We start from the raw sequence: 20,820 nt of genomic DNA, 5'->3' as shown, positions 1-20,820 counted from the left end.
AGCGGTGACAATCTCATAACAGGCTTCCCCTCTGCAACCGTACAGTGATCGCAAGGGCAGGATGAGTGAGGAGAGAAAGAAGTGAGTGCGTATTCCTCCTGCAGCAGGGAGGGACCTCTCCAGCAGCGCCTTACCCTGGTGATATAAATCACAGCTCTGCAGTGTCCGGTTTTACCTTAGTTCAGCAGATGTGCAAGGCACACTGGGAGCATGCCACTGGAGTGTAAAGCCCCTGACGCTAGAGATCCTGTAAGCAGGGGGAGGGAGGACTATAACTTCTCCCACTGAGGGATTTACAAGTGCAGTTTTGCAGATCCCTTCCTGCGCTCGGATTCACCACTGACCCCCCAGTATGCCTTGAGAGATGCAAACCAGCTGGTTCTGCTTTTTGTCCTCTTGTAGGGAGGGGAGAATTTCTCTAAGTATGGGGTGAGTCTTGAAATGCATTAACAAAGTGATTGCCAGGTAGACACCAGCCATGGCTGGCTACGCCAGGAGCTGGGATCTGTCACTGGATGTTGCATGGCTGGTGACTCTCTCCCCCCTCATAGAAACACTGGCATTTGTTTCTTGCTGTGAAATCCCAGCAAATTAGGGGACAGGCAATATCCCCTATGTGGGTGTGCAAGGGGAAAGCTGCACCAGGGCTAGGGAGGCAGGTCGGAGTGTGCTGTGTCTGACAGCTCTGGGGGAGAGGGGCCTCACAAGGGAGCAACAGGGACCTGTGCGTAGTATGGGCTTTGTAGGATCAAGGCTCAGCCAGCAATGTGTTCGTTTGTTTATTTATTTTAAGGAGGAAACAGATGGGGAAAACAAGGGAGACTCTTTCCTCCTTGTTAGGATGCGTACTCTTGGCTGGAGTGATTCATCTCACACCAACGCAATGGTATCCAGTTTTGTGTACTCATTGTGCCAGCCATCATGGGAGGGGTGCAGCAGAGCCTGGGGGGTGCTCCAGTAACCCCGCTGCTCTGGAGAGAGTGGCCCCCAGGTGGATGATGGCTCTTAGTCCTCTTGGTTGCACCATCTCAGAGATGTGGTGAAGGGAGGAAGGTGAGGCCAGCATCTCCCCTGATCTGCCACAGTCAGGAGCAGCTTCAGACAAAAACAAGGGGTTTGGGCCCTACTGCAGTTGCTAAACTAGTGGAAAAACTGAGTGCCTTAGGTTCAGACATGCTGGTTCTCTCTCCCAGCCAGTACTTATGAACCCTCAACTCACCTCTGGCTCCTTGTCACTGAGTCAGTCCTTGTTGGTCCATGTGACGCTCTGCAACAGCACAGAATGTTTTGGGGGAGAGATACGTCTTCCCTGATGACAATGAGCAAGTTCCCCTTGGCTGATCCCACCATCTGCTGACCTGCTCCTGAGCTCGCATGTGGACCAGGGGCTCTGCCGAGCATGTCCGGGTGGCCAGGCTCCACGTAGGGGCAGTTTCTGAGACATCCCGTCCAGGACCTGCGGCCAGTCTGGGTGGTGGAGCCCACTGGGAAGTGCGCTTGGTCAAGACACCGTGGTAGTGCAGAGGTGTTGAGGGCTGTTGGAGGAACAGCTTGATGAAGGTGTGAAAAACTAGAAGGATCTGCCCTTTCTTCCTCACCAGGAGCAGAGATGGCAGGCTCATGGTAAGGGAAGAAGGTCTGGGCAGCATAAAGGCAATGCAGGTAACGTAGAGGTGATGTAGGGAGTGTAAAGGTGATGTAGACCTCTCTGGTGCCTGTGCTGATTGACTGAGCTGCAGGACCCTTCTCGGAGCTGGTCTGAGGGGAGCGGCCGTGGGCACTTCTCACTGAGCAGTACTTCCAAAGCCTTCCACATATGCAACGAATTTGGGACAGTGTGGCTTGTACTGGCTGTTCTGCCTCCTGAGGCTGTGGTGTGGGGTCTCTTGGTGAGGGGCAGATGGGGGCCTGCAGGCTGCCGGGGTGGCTTCAGCTAGGAGGAGCACAGAGGAGCATGCACCTTGGCGTTTTCACCCAAGCGCGATGACCTTTGCAGCAGGATAAGGCTGAGCATCCCCCAGATGCCTAGCTTTGTGTAGCAGAATCACACCTTTCTTTCCACTAACTTGCACAGGATCTTGGCCTTTGACTTCAGTCAGAGTCAGGATCAGACCCAAGGTGTATATTCTAAAGTTACTTGTGCGGCTACTGAAATTAAAATCTCACAAGCAAAGACCTGTCTTCCCTGCAGTCTAAATTCAGAGCAACAGAGCAGCCTTTAGTCTCTGGAGATAGTTTAAAAACATTCTCAAGGTCTGCGCTCCTTGTGGAAAAAATAATTCAGATGATACTCTCCACATCTGACAGTTGCCAGCCTTTGTTCAATACGGTAAGGGCACTGTGTACCGAATTAATCAGGGATTCAACTCCATGCTGCCTTGTACCTGGGAAACGGTGCATCGTCAAACCCTGAAAAGATGCTGGAGTGTCACTGGGAAAGCAGGCTGCAGAAGAGCACAGGTGATATCTGCCTCGGCCCTTCCAGCCTGTGCTTGCAGAGAAGGTTTTCTTAGGACCGGCAGCCTGAGTTCCTCTGGCTTTCACTGCAGCCGCGCTCCTCGCGGAGCAGAGCCGTATATCACCCGGCATTTTATGCGTGCCTAGGAAAGGGAGCCTGAATCCCCTTCCTGCACTGAGAGCTGACAGACTGGGGGCCAACACACAACCCTCGGCATTTTTTTATTTACTATAAACCTCTTAAATGAAGGCTGGGGGATTTTTTTCATTTACCATGTTACTGTATGGAACCAATCACTATAAATTTAAACGGAGAGCTGGTAGGAGCACACTTACCTTTTATATAATAATTGTGCAAGTGCCGCTGCCGAACTGCTATTAGGATTATTCAGACCTTCTCAGGTTTCATTGTAAAACATTAGGCTGCAAGAGGTACTGTAAGGGTGTGATTATCCAAAGAGGGTAAGTAGTAGTGAGCGTTGTCGGCCAGAATTACTACAATAGGGGAGAAATGCTGAGTAGCAGGGAGTAGAAGCAGCTGAGGAACATTATCTGCCATTCAGAAATACAGTGGTCTGTGCATGGAGAAATCCCGCCTGATTTCTATCTGGATCTGCATGGGCTTGACAAGTTTGTCTTAAATTGTCATCAGGAGCGATTCGTATCCTTGGCTGAGCGGTGTTTGTCCCCGTGCTCCTCTGTGGAAACCGTAACATGGTGTACAAGTCACGCTGGCACTCGAGCCATGCTGCTAAGTCCTGCCAGTGTGGCTACCCTGGCTTGGGGCATCAGAAAGTCACGCTCTTCCTTTGATGGGATCAACTGGTAAGGACCTGTCGTAGGTCCGGCTGCACTGGCAGAGGAGGTCTTTGTGAGCTCGGGACTGGAAGGGGCCGTCGGCTGCTGCCCTGGCAGAAGGGGTGACCTTTTCCACTTGCTGCCCTTGCTGCAGATGCAGTCCCCGCTCCTTCCCAGCAGTGCGGAAGAGCTGGGAGACAAGCAGTTGGTCAGATGGGCGATAGCTGGTCTGGAGCTGCAGACCTGACAGCACCAGGGACCCAGGCTGGTGGAGTGCAGTGGTGCGCTGAAGGCAACCGGTGACCGGAGAGTCACTGCTCTCCTGCTCTAAACGGAGCCCAAGGCTACGCTGTGCTGAGAAAGGATGCGGTGCTGGGAGGGTGCTTAGCTACCTTGCTTTAGGCATTGGCCATCTTATAGTATCACCTCGGTAAGGACAAGGTATTTGCAACTTTTTCTAGGAGGCAGGGAGAAAAGAGCAATGCTGTATATACGCTGCCTTGATTTTTCACCTGTGATTGAGATTTTAATTTTGTATCCCATATGATTTTCCTGTTGGAACACACGCCTCTTGGCTGTCACTCTAACAATGCCTTTTCTTGGCAGGGAAGGTAAATCTGAAAGGAAACTCTTGAGCACTCTACTGTGTGAGTTCCTCAAATGATGGCTGTGTTTCTCCCCCTCATTCCACCCGTTTTCAAATAATTTTCATGCTGGGAATAAATCTGAGCGCATAACAATCATGTTCAGCATATGTTAACCAGAGACAATTGTATATATACAAGCAGCTATGGAAACCAAATGAGCTGATGGAAGGACAGAAGGAGCACAAGATGACCCAGAGACCACAGTTACCATGTTCACAGTAAGACCAAATAACTTTGCCATTTCCATATAATTACACTTTTTTTTTCCCCCCAGGGAAACAGGATTCTGAAAAACATTTTTAGTTACTAAATTTTTATCTCACCAGTTTATGCAGCAGTGGGGAAAAAACCGTCTCCCACTAACCAATATACTACGGGCCAATTATATTTAAGCAACACAAAGTTGAATTCTGTCCTGAATTTCAGCTATGAAATTCCAGTGAATTCAGTGGGGTTTTGTAACTGGAGGTCTGTATTTGGACACTAGTTTATAAATTAAAGAACAGCAAGGTCTGTGCAGGGTCTGAGCTATTTGGATGTTTTTAAATGCCAGATACACTGGGCTGCTGCTGATATCCTGAAAATGTGCCATCCCTGATGATACAGGGAAGGAACTTTGGCAGGTTTTTGATTTTTATTTTGTTTTAATCTTTTCAGTGTGTTTGACTGTCTTTTGTGATGGAAGGCGTTTTTCTTTGAAAGGCACCTACTTTTAGTTGGGGAAAAGCACAAAGCTGAGACATATTGGGAGAATTTTATCAAGCACCATTGTCTTGATATGAGAAGTTGTAATTAAAAAAAAAATGTTAATTGACTTCAGTGGAATCTGTGATGATAGGTATATAATACATACACTGATCTCGATAGACAATGTCTTTTAAACCTGAAATAGGTTAACAAACCTAAATGAAAATTGAAATAGTTGCAAATTTGGGGGGGGGAATTTCATCTTCCTTTAACTGTAAAGCGATTCTTAATGCATGTATGTATATGTATGTGTGTCTCTATAAAGAATATGTGCACACATAAATTATACAATTTTAAAAACAATTTCACTGTAAATATATTTGCTATTCACTCATTGTAATGTTCCTACACTTCTATGCAAAACAGGGATTAAATATGTTAACAAAGCAGATGTTCGATGAATGTAAAGCAAGAATAAGAATTCAGGAGCACTTGGCAGAAATCTACACCCTTTATTACTAAATTTCCCCCCAAATAAATTGTTCCTTCCACATCATCAAGGACAGATGTAAGCACCTGGTGGTAGCAACCTGAGCTGGATACCATGTCACTGTCTACGACTCTCCTATGCTGTTCAGTAACGTAAAGATATTTGTGTAAGTCCCAACGGCGCGTTGCAACACTCCCCTTCCTCTCCTTCACTGCTTCATCATCCCGTTGATGTCTTTATCTCCCTGCTGTCCTGCTGAGCATTATCCCTCTGTGGTCTAGCAGCAGGATTGAGCCTTACCTGCTTCAGTTTGTGCTCTGGTGTCTTAACTCAGATCCATCCTCACTGCTGGGCATTGCTTGGGAGTGACCAGGACTTTTGGTCTTCGCAAAATCTCATCCCCAGGCTCTTGTAGCTCAGGCACCGCTGGCAGTTTGGCCCACGCCAGCACAGAGATGTATGCAGAGGAACTGCCTGAGATAGACCCAGCTGTCCCAGTGGGGTTTGTGGTCCATGTCTGTCTCCAGGACTTGAGGTAGTTACTTTAAAAGTAGCTTGGTGTGTCTACAGGAGCTGCTGTCATACCTTGATTACAGCGTAGCTGCATACAAAGTGCAGTGACTGAAAACATGCCTGCCTTCTTGATAGTTTAATTGGTGGAATTTAGTTAATTGTGTATATTCTCTTTTAGTGGAATTACGTCTAGAATTATGCAACTGATTGTTTTTCCAAAGGCAGAGAGTCACTCGAGCCTGCTGCCGCAGGAGAGCCTACCTGAGTCAGCCAACAACTTCCAGTGGTTCGAGCTGCTGTTTGCTGGCTGTTGCTATGGTGAAGTGATAGCACCAAACTGATACCAAAAAGGAAATGATATTTTCCGAACAGATTTATGAGAAGAAAAAACGCATAGGGGACAGAGAGGTCATGGGGGAGAGTGGGGGAAACTGAAGGGACTTTGAAGGCTTTCCTGAGCCAGTTTTTCTCGTTCCCTTTTTAACTGAAGGTCCACCTAACTCTCTGAAGACAGTCCAAGAATCATCTTGTGCAGTGTCACCCTGGTGGGGTTTTTTTACAACCAATTAAATGTTCTCCTAAACTGTAAATACTTATAACTTCAATTTGCATTTTTTCCCTTGATTTTTGTGAGTCTACGTACATAGGGGCAATGTATTCGTTTCCTAGCTTTACAGCCAGTTTTGAAGATCTTATGTCCCAGCAGTGTAGCGCAGGTCACAGATCAAGAAAACCTGCTTTAGTCTCTGCACTGTCTTTTCTGACATTTAGATTTTTAACCCCTCTTAAAGCCCTGTAGTGCTAGCAGCATGTTTCCCCACTGGGCTGGAATCACCCAACACTCTCCTTGTTTTCTTACACCCAGACCTTCAACCTACTTAAGATGCCAGCTGGAACAGCTGGTCTGCGCAATGCACTCCCGCAGCTCATCGCCCCAGCAGCCTGACCAGGCAGGGAAGAGACCGAGCGCTTGGTTCACAGTTCCTGCGGAGAAAACTTGTTCCTCCTTCTCTCTAGCCAAGGACTTTGGATGTCACTCCCTGTCTCAGCAGTGACATGGGCATCTGGAGACAGGCAGCCTGTCTTTTAAAAGTTACAAACCATGGCCAGACCCAAAGCTTCATTCAGAAACGTGTTGTGAGATAGTGTACGACCAAGATTACGCTTCTTGCAGAACATTCTCCTCTTTCATTCATTTGAATGTGAGTAGTTTTAATGTATCACCTTGTCTGTATGCCACACGCTGCCCTAGTCCTGTTTTGAAGCGTGGACAGTGGCAGGGTGGCCAAAGAGAAAAGGATATGCACTTGTGTACAGGTATTGGTGAGCGCGGGGGGGACATTCACGGTTTCGGAAACAGTTGATGATCTGAAAGCAACTCTGACTATAGCGACATTTCAGGACTGTGAAATAACTATCCAGTGGCAGCTTTCTTGTCCCAGCGCCAGCCCTTCTGATTGCTTCCGTTAGTGTCACTGCAGCGGTGTCTGAACTACACCTTAGCTGTATCATCACCAGCTTCTTTCTAATGTGGGGTCATGCCTCCCTTTATATCTAGTCCTTTGCTGGACTGCTGTTGGGTTGTAATTGCATTGGATTCGTAATAGAGTTTCTTGGTCTGCTGTCACAGCGTGATTGCAAGAACTTGTGTTGCATTGAATGTGGTCTTGATTACTTGCCAATTAAAGTGCAAGGAAAACACTTACAATCTTCTCCTTTAAAATTACAGCTAGATTCCATCTCCTCTGAAGGCTATGGGATACTTGCAAAGATTGTTTCCAGTTGTCCTGTCTTCTTACTTTTAGTATTTGGCTTGGTGGGGTAGGTAGAGAAATGCTTTTTTCTTTTTTTTCAGTGCCTTTAATTTTTTTGAGTGTGGTTCTTTGCATGCAAAATAGAAGCAGAAACACCCTTCTGCAGCTGAATTTTGCTTGTTGCTCATACGCCGGGTCGCTTGGGGTTTACAAAGTTTGGGATAGTGCCTCTTTAAAAAGAAGATACGTGGAAGCAGATGGTCCTGCGGTAGCTGAGCATGGAAGGAGACGCCTGAAGAAAGTGTGTTGTGGCAGGAAGGATGTGTTAGATGAGGGAGCAGAGACGAGCCGGGAATGTAAGGAGGCATTATGCGGGGGGCACGCAATTTCCAGGAGTCTGGTAGCGTAGGAGGTGCTATACTGCGGTGGCAAATCTCTCGGAGCAGGTGTGCAGGGGCAAACTGCCTGCCTGCCACCCCCTGGGCAGCTTGGCAGCGTGTGCTGGGAAGCAGCCAGGGCCGAGGTGTGAAGGGAAGCAAAAACAGGAGGGGGAGAAGGGAGAGAAAGGAAGAAAAAAGCCAACAGGAGTGGGGACAATGTGACAAGAAGCAGGGGGAGCCCACCTGTGAAGGTAACCGTGAGTTTCTGTTTATCTTGCCTGCGGTTATACTGCAAGGAGGTTTTGAACTGCTGCCTAATATGACTGTCAATTATTTTAACTTGTATTTCTCACCTCAGTCCCCATGAAGTGCATTTGACAATAATTAATTTTGTGTGTGCAACTGGGATTGTATCCTACTCCTGCAGAGGTGTCAGCTTAATGGGATATGGCTACAGGGGATAACAGGCTGTGCCACCCCATTAAGGGATTTGGGGGGGGTCACCTGTTCATCTGGACTAATATTTTAATTGTTGGAACATTAGGTTTCCCGTAGTTGAATTGGGATCAGATTAACCTCTGTCCCTCTGAACCTACATGTTGGCAAGCTCCTTAAACACCATTGCTAATTTTATTTTCTACTTTCAGTACGTATTTAAGATAACTCTTTTTGTTTCATAGGTTAAAGAGGAAATATTCTCACTGGCTGAGATCCCAGTGAGCAATTACAAATATTTTACTGTAGTTACAGGACTTGGAATTCAGCCTCAGGCCGTGGGCATCAGAAAATCCATGTATGGAAATCCCACGTGTTGTAAGACCGGGAGGGTTTCATATGGAGGGATTCCTCCCCATCTTTAGTGAAGTCAAAATCTTGATTTAAAAAAAAAAAAAAAAAAAAAAGGTTCTTGTACTTGTAAATCAAACCTCTGCAAATAGCTTTCGACTATACCAGTTAGAGAAGGGTTAATTGAGCCTCTTCATCTCTGTTGCATGTTAACACAGAAGGTCAGTGATGGGAGAAGCTAGGTCCAAACTGAAGGCTTTTGAAACAGCCCCCTAACTAGCCTAATGAATATGCTGTTGAGATGAACAGGTCATTTAACACTTTTCATGTCGCTATTGTCCATCCAACCTTAAATGTCAACTCTGTCACTCTGATAGGCTGGTTCTGCTTAAAAAGGTTTCCTGGCTTTGTTAGATTCCTAGGAGGGATTTCCCCCCGCCCTTATTCCTAATTGCTGGCAGAACCCTACGGATGTATTTATATCAGCCTTTTCATTCGGGTCAAGTCTTCACTAGAGAATTTTGCCAGTGGGTAAGGGTTGTGAAGAGATGCGAACCAGACAGAAGTGGAAGCGCCAAATGCAATTGTAATTATACTGCTTAAACTGCAGCTTACCGACCACAATGGAATAACTGGCTTTGCTAAGGGCAGGATGGTTTGATACGCCGCTGCGAGGAACGCATGACGATGTGCTGGGATTGCCGTGTCTACGCTAGGACCATTTCACAGAGCTGGCGTGCTGGAGTTCAGCCGCCTGCGAACCGTGCGAGCCCGGTGCGGTCCCAGCCTCGGGGAAGGGCTGTGAATGGGGCTGGTGCAATGGACCCTTCTGCTGATACCTGCCTTGTAGCTAACCCCTCGTGACAGAGGTGGGTAGCCCCCTCTCTGGTGTTCCCACCAGGGCCTTGAGCACATCTTCAGCGTGCTGACGTTGGATGTCCGGGTTGCTTGAAAAAACGTTTCATGGGAACTGAGTTGCGTACCCGATAGGACTGAATATTTTTCAGAAATGATAACTGAACTGAATGATTTCCTGAACTTTCTCACCCTGGGAACAGCAAGAGTGTTTCTTTTTGGGAGACTTCTATTTTTCCTGTGACCCATGGCGTTCTGTGGCCTAGAAGGCCTCAGAAAATGACCTCTTAGCTCAGGAGGACAGCAGGCAGATGGCCCCAGGCTTTCCAGTGAGATTTCTTGATGCCTCCCGTACTCCTTGCCTCGAATAGACTCCCCAGTGCAGTGGTCAGGAGCACGACAACATGGGTGCTCCTAATTTAACCACACAGTCATGGGCTCAACATACTCCAAAGCTGGGTAAAGGACAAAAGGACTGATGCTGTATTGGCATCCAATACCTCATTGCAGTTATTTGCCCCCGCAGACTTCCCTGGCTTTCTGATACCTCCGTCAGCTGGCGGACAGAGAGGTGGAAACTTGGGTATCAGCACTGGAAAATAAAAACTGATGGGGTGAAATAGCACATCTTCAAGCGTGTATGCTGCAGACCAGAAGAACTTTTGTGGCTATTCCTAGTGATGCTGCCAAATCTGAGCCCAAGCAGCTCCTCAGTAAGGAAACTGCTTTGACAATGCACTGTGTATTTGAGCTGCCCCTCCAAGAAGGGAACCAGGTAACTGTTTTATTCCTCCTGGAAATGATCATGTATGTTTGTGAAGCTTTTCAGACACAGTAGCTCATTTTAAGGATATCATTGCATCGAGGGCCCTAGTCATTTTTCCGTGACTGGTGTATTTCTAATTCACTGAGATGCTTTGAAAATTCAGTGTGTGAATTCATACCAGCTTCTTCCTAGCTATTAGTAGGTGATGCTACCCATGATCAAGATGGCCAACACAACAAGCACAACGCGCTCTGACCAATATTGGACAAACCCAGTAAGGACACGACATCAATTCAAATCAACTGTCTGGCTGAAATCATCCCAAGTGCTGAGCAAATGCCTAGTGAAACTAGCAAGAGGTCAAGTACAAGTTAATGTCAGGCTAACTTTCTACATCAGGACAATCTGGATTCTGACTGGGAAGCTTGTCAAAGGTCTTGAGGACTAATCTTCTACATACAGTTGTCGTCCTCCAGGATCCCTCTGAGGCATTCATAGTCTCACCGATGGGAACGAGATGGTTGAGGTATATTGTAAGAATGGCTGGATGAGCTGTGGAGCTGATCAGTGGTGATGAGGATGCAGTTTCCTTACTACAGCCGTTGTATGGTGTTCCACAAAGATCAGTTATCGCTCTGGTCCTTTTCAGCACTTCTGATTTCTGAACAGCTTCAAATACATGGTGGGCCTTATTTTGCTAGCCATCTGCCACAACTGGAGCAGGACAGAGCCGTGAGAAGGCTGACCCCACCAAGCTGTCGCTAGTGTTCAGATGAGATCTGGCTGTTGGCTGAAGAAGATGTGAACTTACTCTAGAGCTCAGGCAATTCTAGGGAGCAGAAGGCGGCATTTCATTGTAACTGTGGATGACTTTGCTGAATTTTAAGTGTATTTATGTGATCTGTTGATTTCTTGGAGGTCTTCTTGGTGATTCCAGGTTTTTTCACAGCAGCCGTCCTGTTCTATCATCTCTAGCTGAAGAGGAGGTGTCATTCCATCGTGGCGGGTAATGACGTGTCCTCAGCCGTTTGCATCTCTGCCGTTCCCTGGACAGCACCAACATGAGGTACGTGGGCCAGAAGCCTTCAGCGTTTGGCAACTCCAGCTGGGACAGGACTTTGCGGTCAATCTTCTCAGCAACAAGCTACTGCAAGTATTGGGTGCTGTCTGCTTGCTATGGGATCTTGAACCAAATTGTATGCCTTGGTCCTTATATTCAAGATACTGCCTGGCCTGGGTCCCTGCTGTGGGATGCAGGGTATGGCTGACAGTTGCTTAAAAACATAGCATGTGTTTGCAAAATAAATCCTGCCTGTAGCATTCATGGTGGGGATCAGGCCAGAACTTTCTGAAGGGAAGGTACAAGACTGTGCATTGAGCTCTCCTAGCATCGTTGCAGACCTTGTTGCCTTCTGTGCCAAAAGCCAGGCATCCTGAAATTTCTTTTGGTTTTGGTTTTCTTCTCATGCTTCCCATAGCATAAATACACAGTAATCTGTAATATTAAAACAAACGAACGAAACCCCTAAAATTTGCACACCCACACTTCTTAGGAGTGTGTCCCTGTTCCTGGCTGTACCCTTCTGCGCCCTTCTTTGCCTCGGCTCTGGTACTTGTGTGGTATGCTGGTTCAGTCCGCTAATGCAGCAGAATACTTACCCAGCAAAAAAGGAGGCTGAATTTTGGGCTTTGTTTGTTTATTTTTTGTTAGGTTAGTGAACTGCCTTGGCTCCCAGAGGGGTCAGGTGAAGGCCAGAGCTGGGGTGTGGGAGGAAGCGGGATTGCATGGCCTGGAAGAGGTTGCAGCAAAAGGTTGGATTTGCTCAGCCAACTTTCTAGGCTGTTTTCTTGGTGCACCGCAGGAAAGCGCTCAGATGCGGGGGCCAGGTGCAATGTGTGGGGCAGAGGGCACTGCAGGAGAATTTCTTTTAGCAGTGGCAGTTCTGGGGGTGAGTAGAAGCTTTCCCTATGGGGGTTATATTCACCCATTTGCTACTTGGTCCTCTGCTGCTTTCAAAACCATGCTGCGAGTGCTAAGACAAAACCTTCAACCCAGCTGTCTCTCAGCTACCAAAATATCTCCTTTGCCCCTTGACCAGCTGTCAAAACTTTCCTGGCCTTCCTAGAACAAGCGTCTTAGGGAATATTTTCCTTGGCCTATGAGAAATGGGAGGGATGCTCTGGAGATGACTAGCAGGACCGTGCATTCGATGCCAGGTGCCTGTCCTAAGGAAGCCTGTCCACTGGGGCTGCCACCCCTTGCCTTTGTAATGCTCCCAGCTTGGTGTGCTCTGCAGGATGAGACTGTGGTTCGAGGGAGAAAGTGTTTCAGAGCAAAAAATTGTGCAACTCCAGAGCCAAGAAAAAAGCCTTAATTATTCAACTAGTTTGAAACACTTTAAAGTATCCCTAAAAATAGGTGAGAGGGATGTTTGTCAGCTACAAAGAGATTATCCTGCAGTAGTATTGCTTGTCTTATTTTATGATGATGCTACAGAATACAGTCCCTCAGGTAGCCTCATTAATGTTTATGAATGAACTCCTTGTTTTATGCTTTTGGTTTTAGAAGGCAGAAATAGGGCGAGAGGCTAGTAAGACTGTTTTTGACCCTATAGGCTTTGGAAAGCCCAAGGACACGGGTGTAAGGTCTCTATAAGCCTCGGCAGTTCTGCGTATGGATGACAATTGGATTTGGGTGCTCGCTAGACCAGCTGAGGTGTACCCTAAGGGAGAAATCCAGGCAGGACTTTGGCTAAAATCCTGGGTGAAATTCTGCATGCTTCCCAGTGGATCTGTCAGCAGGAGGTTGGCACTCCTCTATGTCTCATCAGTCGTTTTGTTTTGATCTCTTCCGGCAAAGGCAACCTGTGACCATATGTTGTTATAGCCATAAGCGCTTCCACAGGGCAGTATCTGGCAAACCCTGCTGCCTGTCAGCGTCTCAGCCCAGGGTGGAGGCTTCTTTTCACTATCTATTCCTTAAAGAGGGCAACTGTTTCTTCTGGCTATCGTAAAAGAAGGGTGGCAGTTACGCCCAGCCCATAACAGTACGCGGTGGTTTCTGAGTCTTACCGCTCCAGCCTTAAAATAACAGCTCTTTTTTCCGAGCCAACCAACAATTGTGGTCAGCCACTAATACCAGTTTAACCATTTGGCAGCTGCCCTATAGGAAATAGCTCTTTCAAGAGAGCCAAAGGAACCCTCGTCCCCTTGGCCCCAGAGCCACGCTGGGTTGGTTTCAGTCAGAAGGGCATGTTTACAGATTTCCTTGTATACAGCCAGCCTCTGTAATAACAACCAAATCCTAGAAAGTTAATACCAGGCAAATGGTGGAAGTAGGTTAGAAATGGTAATTCGAGTTAATTGTTTTGGCACTTTATTTCATGAATGAGTGGGTAAAACTCTCTGATCCCCCCCCCCCACCCCCCAGCAAACACGCAGGTTCTTGCTCCGTAGTTCCTTTTCCATCCATCGCGTGTTGGGACCGTCAGCGGAGTTTATCTGGGGCTCGGTTCCCTCCCTGTGATGCGCAGGAGTCACCGGCTCTGCCGACGGTGTCCCTGAAATCGGAATCGGGCCCTTACGACTTCGGGGCAGAAGTTAGCGACGAAGGGCTGATGTAGGCCGGGGGCTGCCCCCCCGCCTCACCCCGGGATGCTGCCGTAGCGGTCCCCGGTCCCTTCCCGTGGCTCCGCGCCTCCTCGCGGAGGCGGCTCCCCTCCTCCCCCCGGCTCTCGCAGCGGCTCTCCGACAGGGCACCGACGCGGGCAGCCGTACGGAGCCGCCGCACCCCGCGCCGCCCATCACCGCGGACTCTCCGCTGGGAAGCGGGGCTGAGGCTCAGCGCCGCACGCCGCGCACCCACTCCGCGCACAGCCCCGCTCCGCTCCGCGGAGAACGGGGCGACCGGTTCCCCGCCGAGCAGCCGCAACCACGTGGCGAGGAAGAGTTTCCCGGCCGGCGCCCGCGGGGCTCCCGCCCGCCCGCCCGGGGGCGGAGGATCCGCGGAGCTCCGCGGGGCGCGCAGCGGCGCGCGCGACCCCCTCGCGCCAACTTTCCTTCCCCCCCCCCCCCCCCAGCCCGCGCCGCCGAGCTCCCCTTTCCCCGGCGGGCGCTCGTTTTGAATGAATGACCTCACCCGCGCCGGCCAACCGCCGCGCTGCCTCGCTTAATATTCATGAGGCGCCGCGCCAATGAGCGGGCGAGGAGGTTGTTTTAAACGGCAGAGCCCCGCAGCCAATCAGGCCGCTCTCGTAGGCAGCCAACGCGAGGCTGAGCCGCGCCGCGCCGAGCCCCGCGTCGTGCCCTGCGCTCCAGCTCCTGTCCACACTACCGCGAACAATACAGGTACGTGCAGCCCCGCCGCAACTTTTCGGGGGGCGGCTGCCCCCTGCCCGCCCCGCCGCCGCCCCGCCCTGCCCCCGCGCCTTCGCCCCTCTGCTCTGCCTGCCCCGGGCTTTTTTTTTTTTTATTATTATTATTATTTTTTTTTTGTTTTCCTTTCCTTCCGTCCTCCGAGTTTTTTTTTTTTTTAATTAAAAAAAAAAAATCGGAAAAATCACCCAAAACTTTCTTCCCCCCCTCTCCCTCACAAGGGGATCGGCGGTGCCGGGGCAGATGCCGCGCGCAGCTGGCGGGGCGGCGGGCGAGGCGCAGCGTTTGCCCCCCGTCCCCTTCCCCTGCCCCGCCGGGAGCCCCCCCCGGCCCCCGCCCGCGGCGCGGAGGGGCTACCTGTCCCCGGTGCAGCCCCGTTTCTCCGCGCCGGGCTCCCGTGCCGCCGAGAGTAATATGGCTGGTGCAGCAACTACACCGGGACTAACTCCTCTTCTCCCCCGCATGGGCAGGGATTTTTCTCTGCCGCCTCCTAATGTCGCACGGCAAAACGCGCGGCGCCCTCGGCTTTTATTTGCCCCCTTCCCCCGGGTGGGCTCGGTGGGGCTGGCGGCGGTGGGAAAGTTGTTGGCCGTGCGCAATGCCGTGCCCGCTGTTTATTCTGCATTAATATGGCTGTCGCTTTAGCATCTGACAGGGATAAACCCTGCGCGCTGCGCCCGTCTGTCCCGGCGAAGCAGTTTTTTTCTCGCCGCCGCCGCCTCCAAACTCCCCCGATCCCTTCGCCTCTGCCTCCGCCGCTCTTCCCCTGCCCGGGAAGGTGTCTCCGGCGGGGCTGCGCCCGCGGCGGGGCCCCGCATCGCCTCTTCCCCGCGCCGCGCCGCCCGTGCTGTGGGCATTAATATGGCTGGCGCTGGAGAGCCCCGGCGAAGGGAAGAAAGACGTGTAAGCGGCATAGGGATGGGGAGGGGGGTCGCGGCGGGGGAAATCTCCTTCCCGGCGCCCCGCAGGGGGCTCAAACCTTTCGCTTTCGCCCCGGCTCCTCTCTCCCCACCGCCCCGCGCCCTCGGCCGGGCGCCGGGGGGCCGCCCCGGGGCTCTCCGCACTCTTTTTTTCTGGCGGCGCGGAGGAGCGTAGCGGCGGCGATAATGGCTGCACGGGAGCCTTTGTTAGAGAGCGCTGCGCTAGGCAGGGGCCGGGGCGGGGGGGGGGGGGGGTGGTGGTGGGGAGCGCCTCCCGCCCGCGCCCCGGCCCCGCCGCCCCCGCCGCCCGGCGGGGGGCCGAGCGGGGAGCCCCTTCTCGGCGGGGGCGGCGTTTTGGCGGGGCCGGCGGCCGGGGGCGGCGGGCGCGGGGGGCCGAGCGCGGCGGAGGGGGGGGGAGCGCGGCTTTGTTCGGCGGCGCGGCGGCGGCGCCGGGAGAAGCCATCTTAGCGAGCGGGGCCGGCCCTGGGCGCGGAGCGCGGCCGCCGCCGCCGCCGCTCCCGCTGCCGCTCGCACCGGCCGCCCGGGGCCGGGCCGGAGCCCCGCGCCCCCGGCCGCCGCCCGGCCCCCCGGCGCCCCCCGGCCGCCGCCCCGCCGCATTTCAGGGGCAGTTTCTTTCATCAGGAGGCATTTCACAAAATGGAAGATGAATTATTGGCGTCTGGCGGAGCCGCCGCTGCCCCCCTCCGCCCGCCGGCCCCGGCCCCGCCGCAGGTGCCCGCGCCCCCGCGCCGCCGAGCCCGGCCGCCGCGGTGACCTTGGGGGGGGAGAAGATGGCGGGAGCGGAGCGGAGGCCAGGCCGGCCGCGGCGGGCCGCTCGCCCCCAACTTTGGGAGCAGGCGGCGGCCCCGGCCCCGCTCCGCGCTCCTGCTTTATCCCCGGTTGAGGCGGGTTCGCCTCTCTTCCCGCCGAGGGGCTTCGGCCGGCGGCGGCAGTCCCGCCGGGCCCCGGGGGCGGCCGGGGCGGGAGAGGGCGGCTGAAAGCCGCTTTTGCCGCACATGGGGCGGGGGGGGGGGGGGGGAGGTTAATAGGCGCAATTAAATATTAACGCCGTGCTAATAAAAATTAAATTTTCAAACGCTTGAGGAGCCGTAAATAGGAAATATTGCTGCGGGATTTTTTTTTTTTTTTGGAGGGGGGGAAAAAAAATTAATACGGAAGAGGAGGAAAGAAATACAGCCCAAAAGTTAGCATCGTCCTCTCGGTGACTTGCTAATCACATCTTTGCACTGACCACTACGCCTCTGAACATGTGTCACTTGGTGGAGCAAGAGCAAGCGCTGCTCACCTCTCGGAGCTCCACGGGTCCTATTGTGTTTAAAACTAGCCTTTATTTGCACACCTTCTTCTTCTGTATAAAAGGTTATCGCACTTTTACCGGGGGGAATAATCCGTCCTGCCTTTTTACCTGGAGAGCAGCCGCTAACATGTGAACTCCCAGCTACTAAAGGGCGAAGTCGTAGCCTGGTACTGTGCGTGCCACTCAAGCCCCAGTGTGGTAGCCAACCAAAACAAATACTTTATATTAGTTCATATATAACTCTTAATGGGCAGAAGTATGTGTATTTAATAGCCTGTCTCCGGTCTTTGGACGTGATGTAAAGACATATCGGTGTAAAACTTAAATTCAGTCATCAATTTCACTTGGCTCAAACCTGCAACCCAAGTGTCAAGGAAGAATAATTTAAGCCTCCGTATTGGGGATGGCAAGAGGCGTTGCGGGGAAGAAAGGGATGTGTTACTGGTGGGACATGACTTCAGGGGATGGTGGTGTGTGTGTATATTTAAATACATGCGCACCATATATGTATACACACGTACGCATACACATTCATCCATGCGTGGATTCGCCTGTTATTTTTTTTTTCTTCCCTTTTTCCCTCTTCCCTACAGAGTCAAGATGGCTAAAGGCGATCCGAAGAAGCCCAAGGGCAAGATGTCTGCCTATGCCTTCTTTGTGCAGACGTGCCGTGAGGAACATAAGAAAAAGAACCCAGAGGTTCCAGTCAACTTTGCAGAGTTTTCCAAGAAGTGCTCGGAGAGGTGGAAGGTACCTTAATTTGTGACTTCCTGAAGGGATAACTTCCTCCGGCATCTGCTACGATGACGTGCACGTGTCTGAACGTGAAGGGAGCCGGTGCTGTTTTCGTCTGTGGGCCGTTCCTGGCAGGGCGTCCCGGCCATTGATTGGGTGCTGCTGACTCCTGTAATGATCGTGAAGGCTTCAGCCCGGTGTATCTGCCCGTTTAGGTGCTTCCCCTGCAGCCTGGCCTTTTTTCCTGTTCCCAAGCAGCGCCCTTCAGCAGTTCCCTCCCTCCGGGCCTGTGTCCTCGAGGAGGACTCTGGCTGTGCTTGTCCCATTCCCGTTGCCTCCCTCTCGCTGAGTACGCCAGCCGTGGCTGCGGTCCCCGGTACAGGACCTTCGTCCCCAAGGTGGTCCAGTTAGAAAACAAACAAATTCTGAAACTCCCCTATCGAGTCGGTATGTGTTGGCTTGTTTACTTAAAGTTTGCCAGCTATTGAACAGTTGGGTAATCACAGGTTTGGTGTCTTGTTTTTTGGTTTTTTAGACCATGTCAAGCAAGGAGAAGGCTAAATTTGATGAAATGGCAAAGGCTGATAAGGTACGATATGATAGAGAAATGAAGGACTATGGACCAGCTAAGGGCGGCAAGAAGAAGAAGGACCCCAATGCCCCAAAACGACCACCGTAAGTAACTTTGAGGCCTTAAATGCACAAGTATTTTGGTTTGTTTTCATGCCCTGTAACACAGCTGATAGGTTTCCGTAAAGGAAGTAGATGGGGTATGTTGTTGGTATAGCAGTATTGGTAATATTCATAGCTTACTGATACTGTCTTGTAAATCTTCTAGGCAGCTTGTAATCTTGAGCATGTAGAGCACTAACAGGAATTGTCAGTACTTGGTACCCTTAAGCTCGTAGTGATGGAAGACATGGAAATAACCAGGTCACGGTGAGACTTGTGTATCTAAGATGAAATTGGGCGGGGGAGGATAGACAACACTTGATTAAAAACAGCATTGGGTGAAGGCTGCAGGTCTGGGCCTCAGTAAAATCAAAACGTGTTTGGTTTTGTGGTTTGGTTTTTTCTGTTTGGTTTTGTTTTTCTGGGTGGTTTTTTTAAGTTAAAAGTATTTCTAGTTAGTGCGTGAGTGCATGTGTGAATGTTGTGGGTGAGGGACGGAGGAAGGGGGTGCTCCCTCGGCATGCTGCTGCGGTGCTGACTGTCCTCTGGTGCTTCTCCCCAAGGTCTGGCTTCTTCCTCTTCTGTTCAGAGTTCCGCCCCAAGATCAAGTCCACAAACCCTGGCATATCCATCGGGGATGTAGCAAAGAAACTGGGCGAAATGTGGAACAACCTCAGTGATGGTGAAAAGCAGCCTTATAATAATAAGGCAGCTAAACTGAAGGAGAAGTACGAGAAGGTAAGGCTAGTTTTCACTTGTGCCTCTTCCATACCGGCTCTTGTGTTGATGTGTTTCTGGAACATAAACCCAGCTAAGGTGGCCCCAGCATAGTGAGCATCTCCAGCTTACAGACCTGTTCTCGTCGCGCTGCGTGCTATCTCGCTGAACTTTGCGTACGTCGGGACAGAGTAGGTTAGAGAGCCGCAGGCGGATTCCGGTGAGGAGGGAGAGCTTTCCCCCAGTGATGCGCAGCAGCGGCTGCTCGTGTTGCTCCAGCAAAGGGTTGGCTGTGCTGTTAAAGGAGCTTTGTCCCGTTAGCAGGAAACTTTTAAGAGAGGCTGGGTTCTCTTCTCCTCCTCAAAGAAATAACCATGAGTGCAGGGTTCGAGGCCTCCGTCGTCTGGAGGCAGTCGAGTACGCTTAGGTGTCTGCGTAGCTGTGTGCTGTAACGCTGGCTGTCGCCCCTTTTGGGGTGCAGCTGTGGAAGACCGGTCCCTTTACGTTAACGCCCGCTGCTGTACAAATGCTGTATGTGTTTGCTGCTTAGAGCAAATTAAGACATCCCCTTGACTTTGCAGGATGTTGCAGACTACAAGTCTAAAGGAAAGTTTGATGGCGCAAAGGGAGCAGCAACCAAAGCTGCTCGGAAAAAGGTAGAGGAAGAAGACGAAGAGGAGGAGGAGGATGAAGAAGAGGAGGATGAAGATGATGATGATGAATAAAACTGTACAATACTTGTCTCCATGTGAATACCATAGAGTAGGGGAAACACCATAAATGAAGCACCTCTTATTTGAGATGGTGTCTCTTGCCCTTATTAGGCTTAATTAAAAAAAAATTTGGATTCCGATCGCGTTGTAGTTTCTAAAAGTGCTCTAGAAATTGTAACTGGTTTACATGAAGTGGCCATGGGTGTAGTGAGCACCCTGAAACTGTATCAAAGTTGTACATATTTCCAAACATTTTTAAAATGAAAAGGCGCTCTAGTGTTCTCCTAACTCTGTGCACTTTGCTGTTGGTGTAACAAAGCATTTAAAAATGTTTCAAGCATTTTTTTAATTTGTAAGGTGGTGTTACTATATGGTTATTGGCTAGAAAATCCTGGGTTATAAACTGTACATATCTATAGTTTGTAAAAACTAGACAGATTCTTGTGGTACATGCTTAGAGTTATGATGCCTTAGAGGAGCAGTGATTACTTGGAAAGGCTGTACGTTCCCCGGGGTGCCATGGCCCAAAGCATGCACTGTGAGGGTAGATCTATTTACACTACAGTGGGCGTCCATTTAGCTTAAAGTTGTCTTTCTGTATATAGTGAAATAGCATTCTGCTGCCATTCTTAGTTGTGGAAGGGGGTTCAGCTGGCATGAGAAGTGTATGGATTTTTTTAGTTAAGTGCGGTAGTTTTTAAACTGAAAACTGTAGACATCTCTTCATCGTCAACTAAGTGAAGAGCCAGTGCAGCAACTGAAGTTCAAAAACACTCTGTACTTAAACGAATTTGCAACGTTCTGTTTTTTTTGTATGTTTAGAATGCTGAAATGTTTTTGAAGCAAAATAAACAGTATTACATTTTTAAAACTGTTCTTGACAACACTCTAAATTTCTGGTTTAAAAGGATCTTAACAACAGCAAGAGGTTCATTTTGAAGTCTGTGGCATCCCTCAGGGCTGGTGACTTAGGAAACATTCTGACTCAAGGATTTAAAAAAAAAAAAATATAAAAAAAAAAAATAAATGGTGGCCAGCCAAAACTGGCTGAATTGAAAGAGATGGCTGCTCCAGCTAATATGCAATCGTAACTGTTTATGGCTGAGTGGCATAAGATGCTATGCAAGTTTGAACTTTATTACTTGAACTTGGGAGCCTAAATGAACATTCATGACGTAATTGTTTGTTTGTGTGTGTATATAGCAGCATTCAGAGATGCAGAGAAAGGTAGGTGGCTA

General features: G+C 50.3%; 1 protein-coding gene and 1 long non-coding RNA gene across 2 annotated transcripts; one reads left to right on the top strand and one right to left on the bottom strand.

Annotated features, from left to right (window-relative positions):
* Nucleotides 1-13,492: 13,492 nt before the first annotated feature.
* On the bottom strand, nt 13,493-15,191 carry LOC128153908 (uncharacterized). The gene is made up of 2 exons (XR_008239149.1): nt 14,865-15,191; nt 13,493-13,693 (listed from the first exon to the last, which is right to left on the bottom strand). It is a non-coding gene; the product is annotated as an uncharacterized LOC128153908 (long non-coding RNA).
* On the top strand, nt 14,346-20,456 carry HMGB3 (high mobility group box 3). Its single transcript, XM_052813835.1, has 5 exons — nt 14,346-14,480; nt 17,339-17,495; nt 18,016-18,155; nt 18,716-18,890; nt 19,451-20,456. Exons 2-5 carry the CDS (start codon nt 17,346-17,348, stop codon nt 19,592-19,594), a joined length of 609 nt encoding a protein of 202 aa, XP_052669795.1. The 5' UTR covers nt 14,346-14,480; nt 17,339-17,345; the 3' UTR covers nt 19,595-20,456.
* Nucleotides 20,457-20,820: the final 364 nt, after the last annotated feature.

This window comes from Harpia harpyja, chromosome 18 (assembly GCF_026419915.1).
Source record: "Harpia harpyja isolate bHarHar1 chromosome 18, bHarHar1 primary haplotype, whole genome shotgun sequence".
NCBI classification, from domain to species: domain Eukaryota; kingdom Metazoa; phylum Chordata; class Aves; order Accipitriformes; family Accipitridae; genus Harpia; species Harpia harpyja.
The sequence above is the reverse complement of the archived record's forward strand: the minus strand, read 5'-3'. Positions and strand labels throughout refer to the sequence as shown.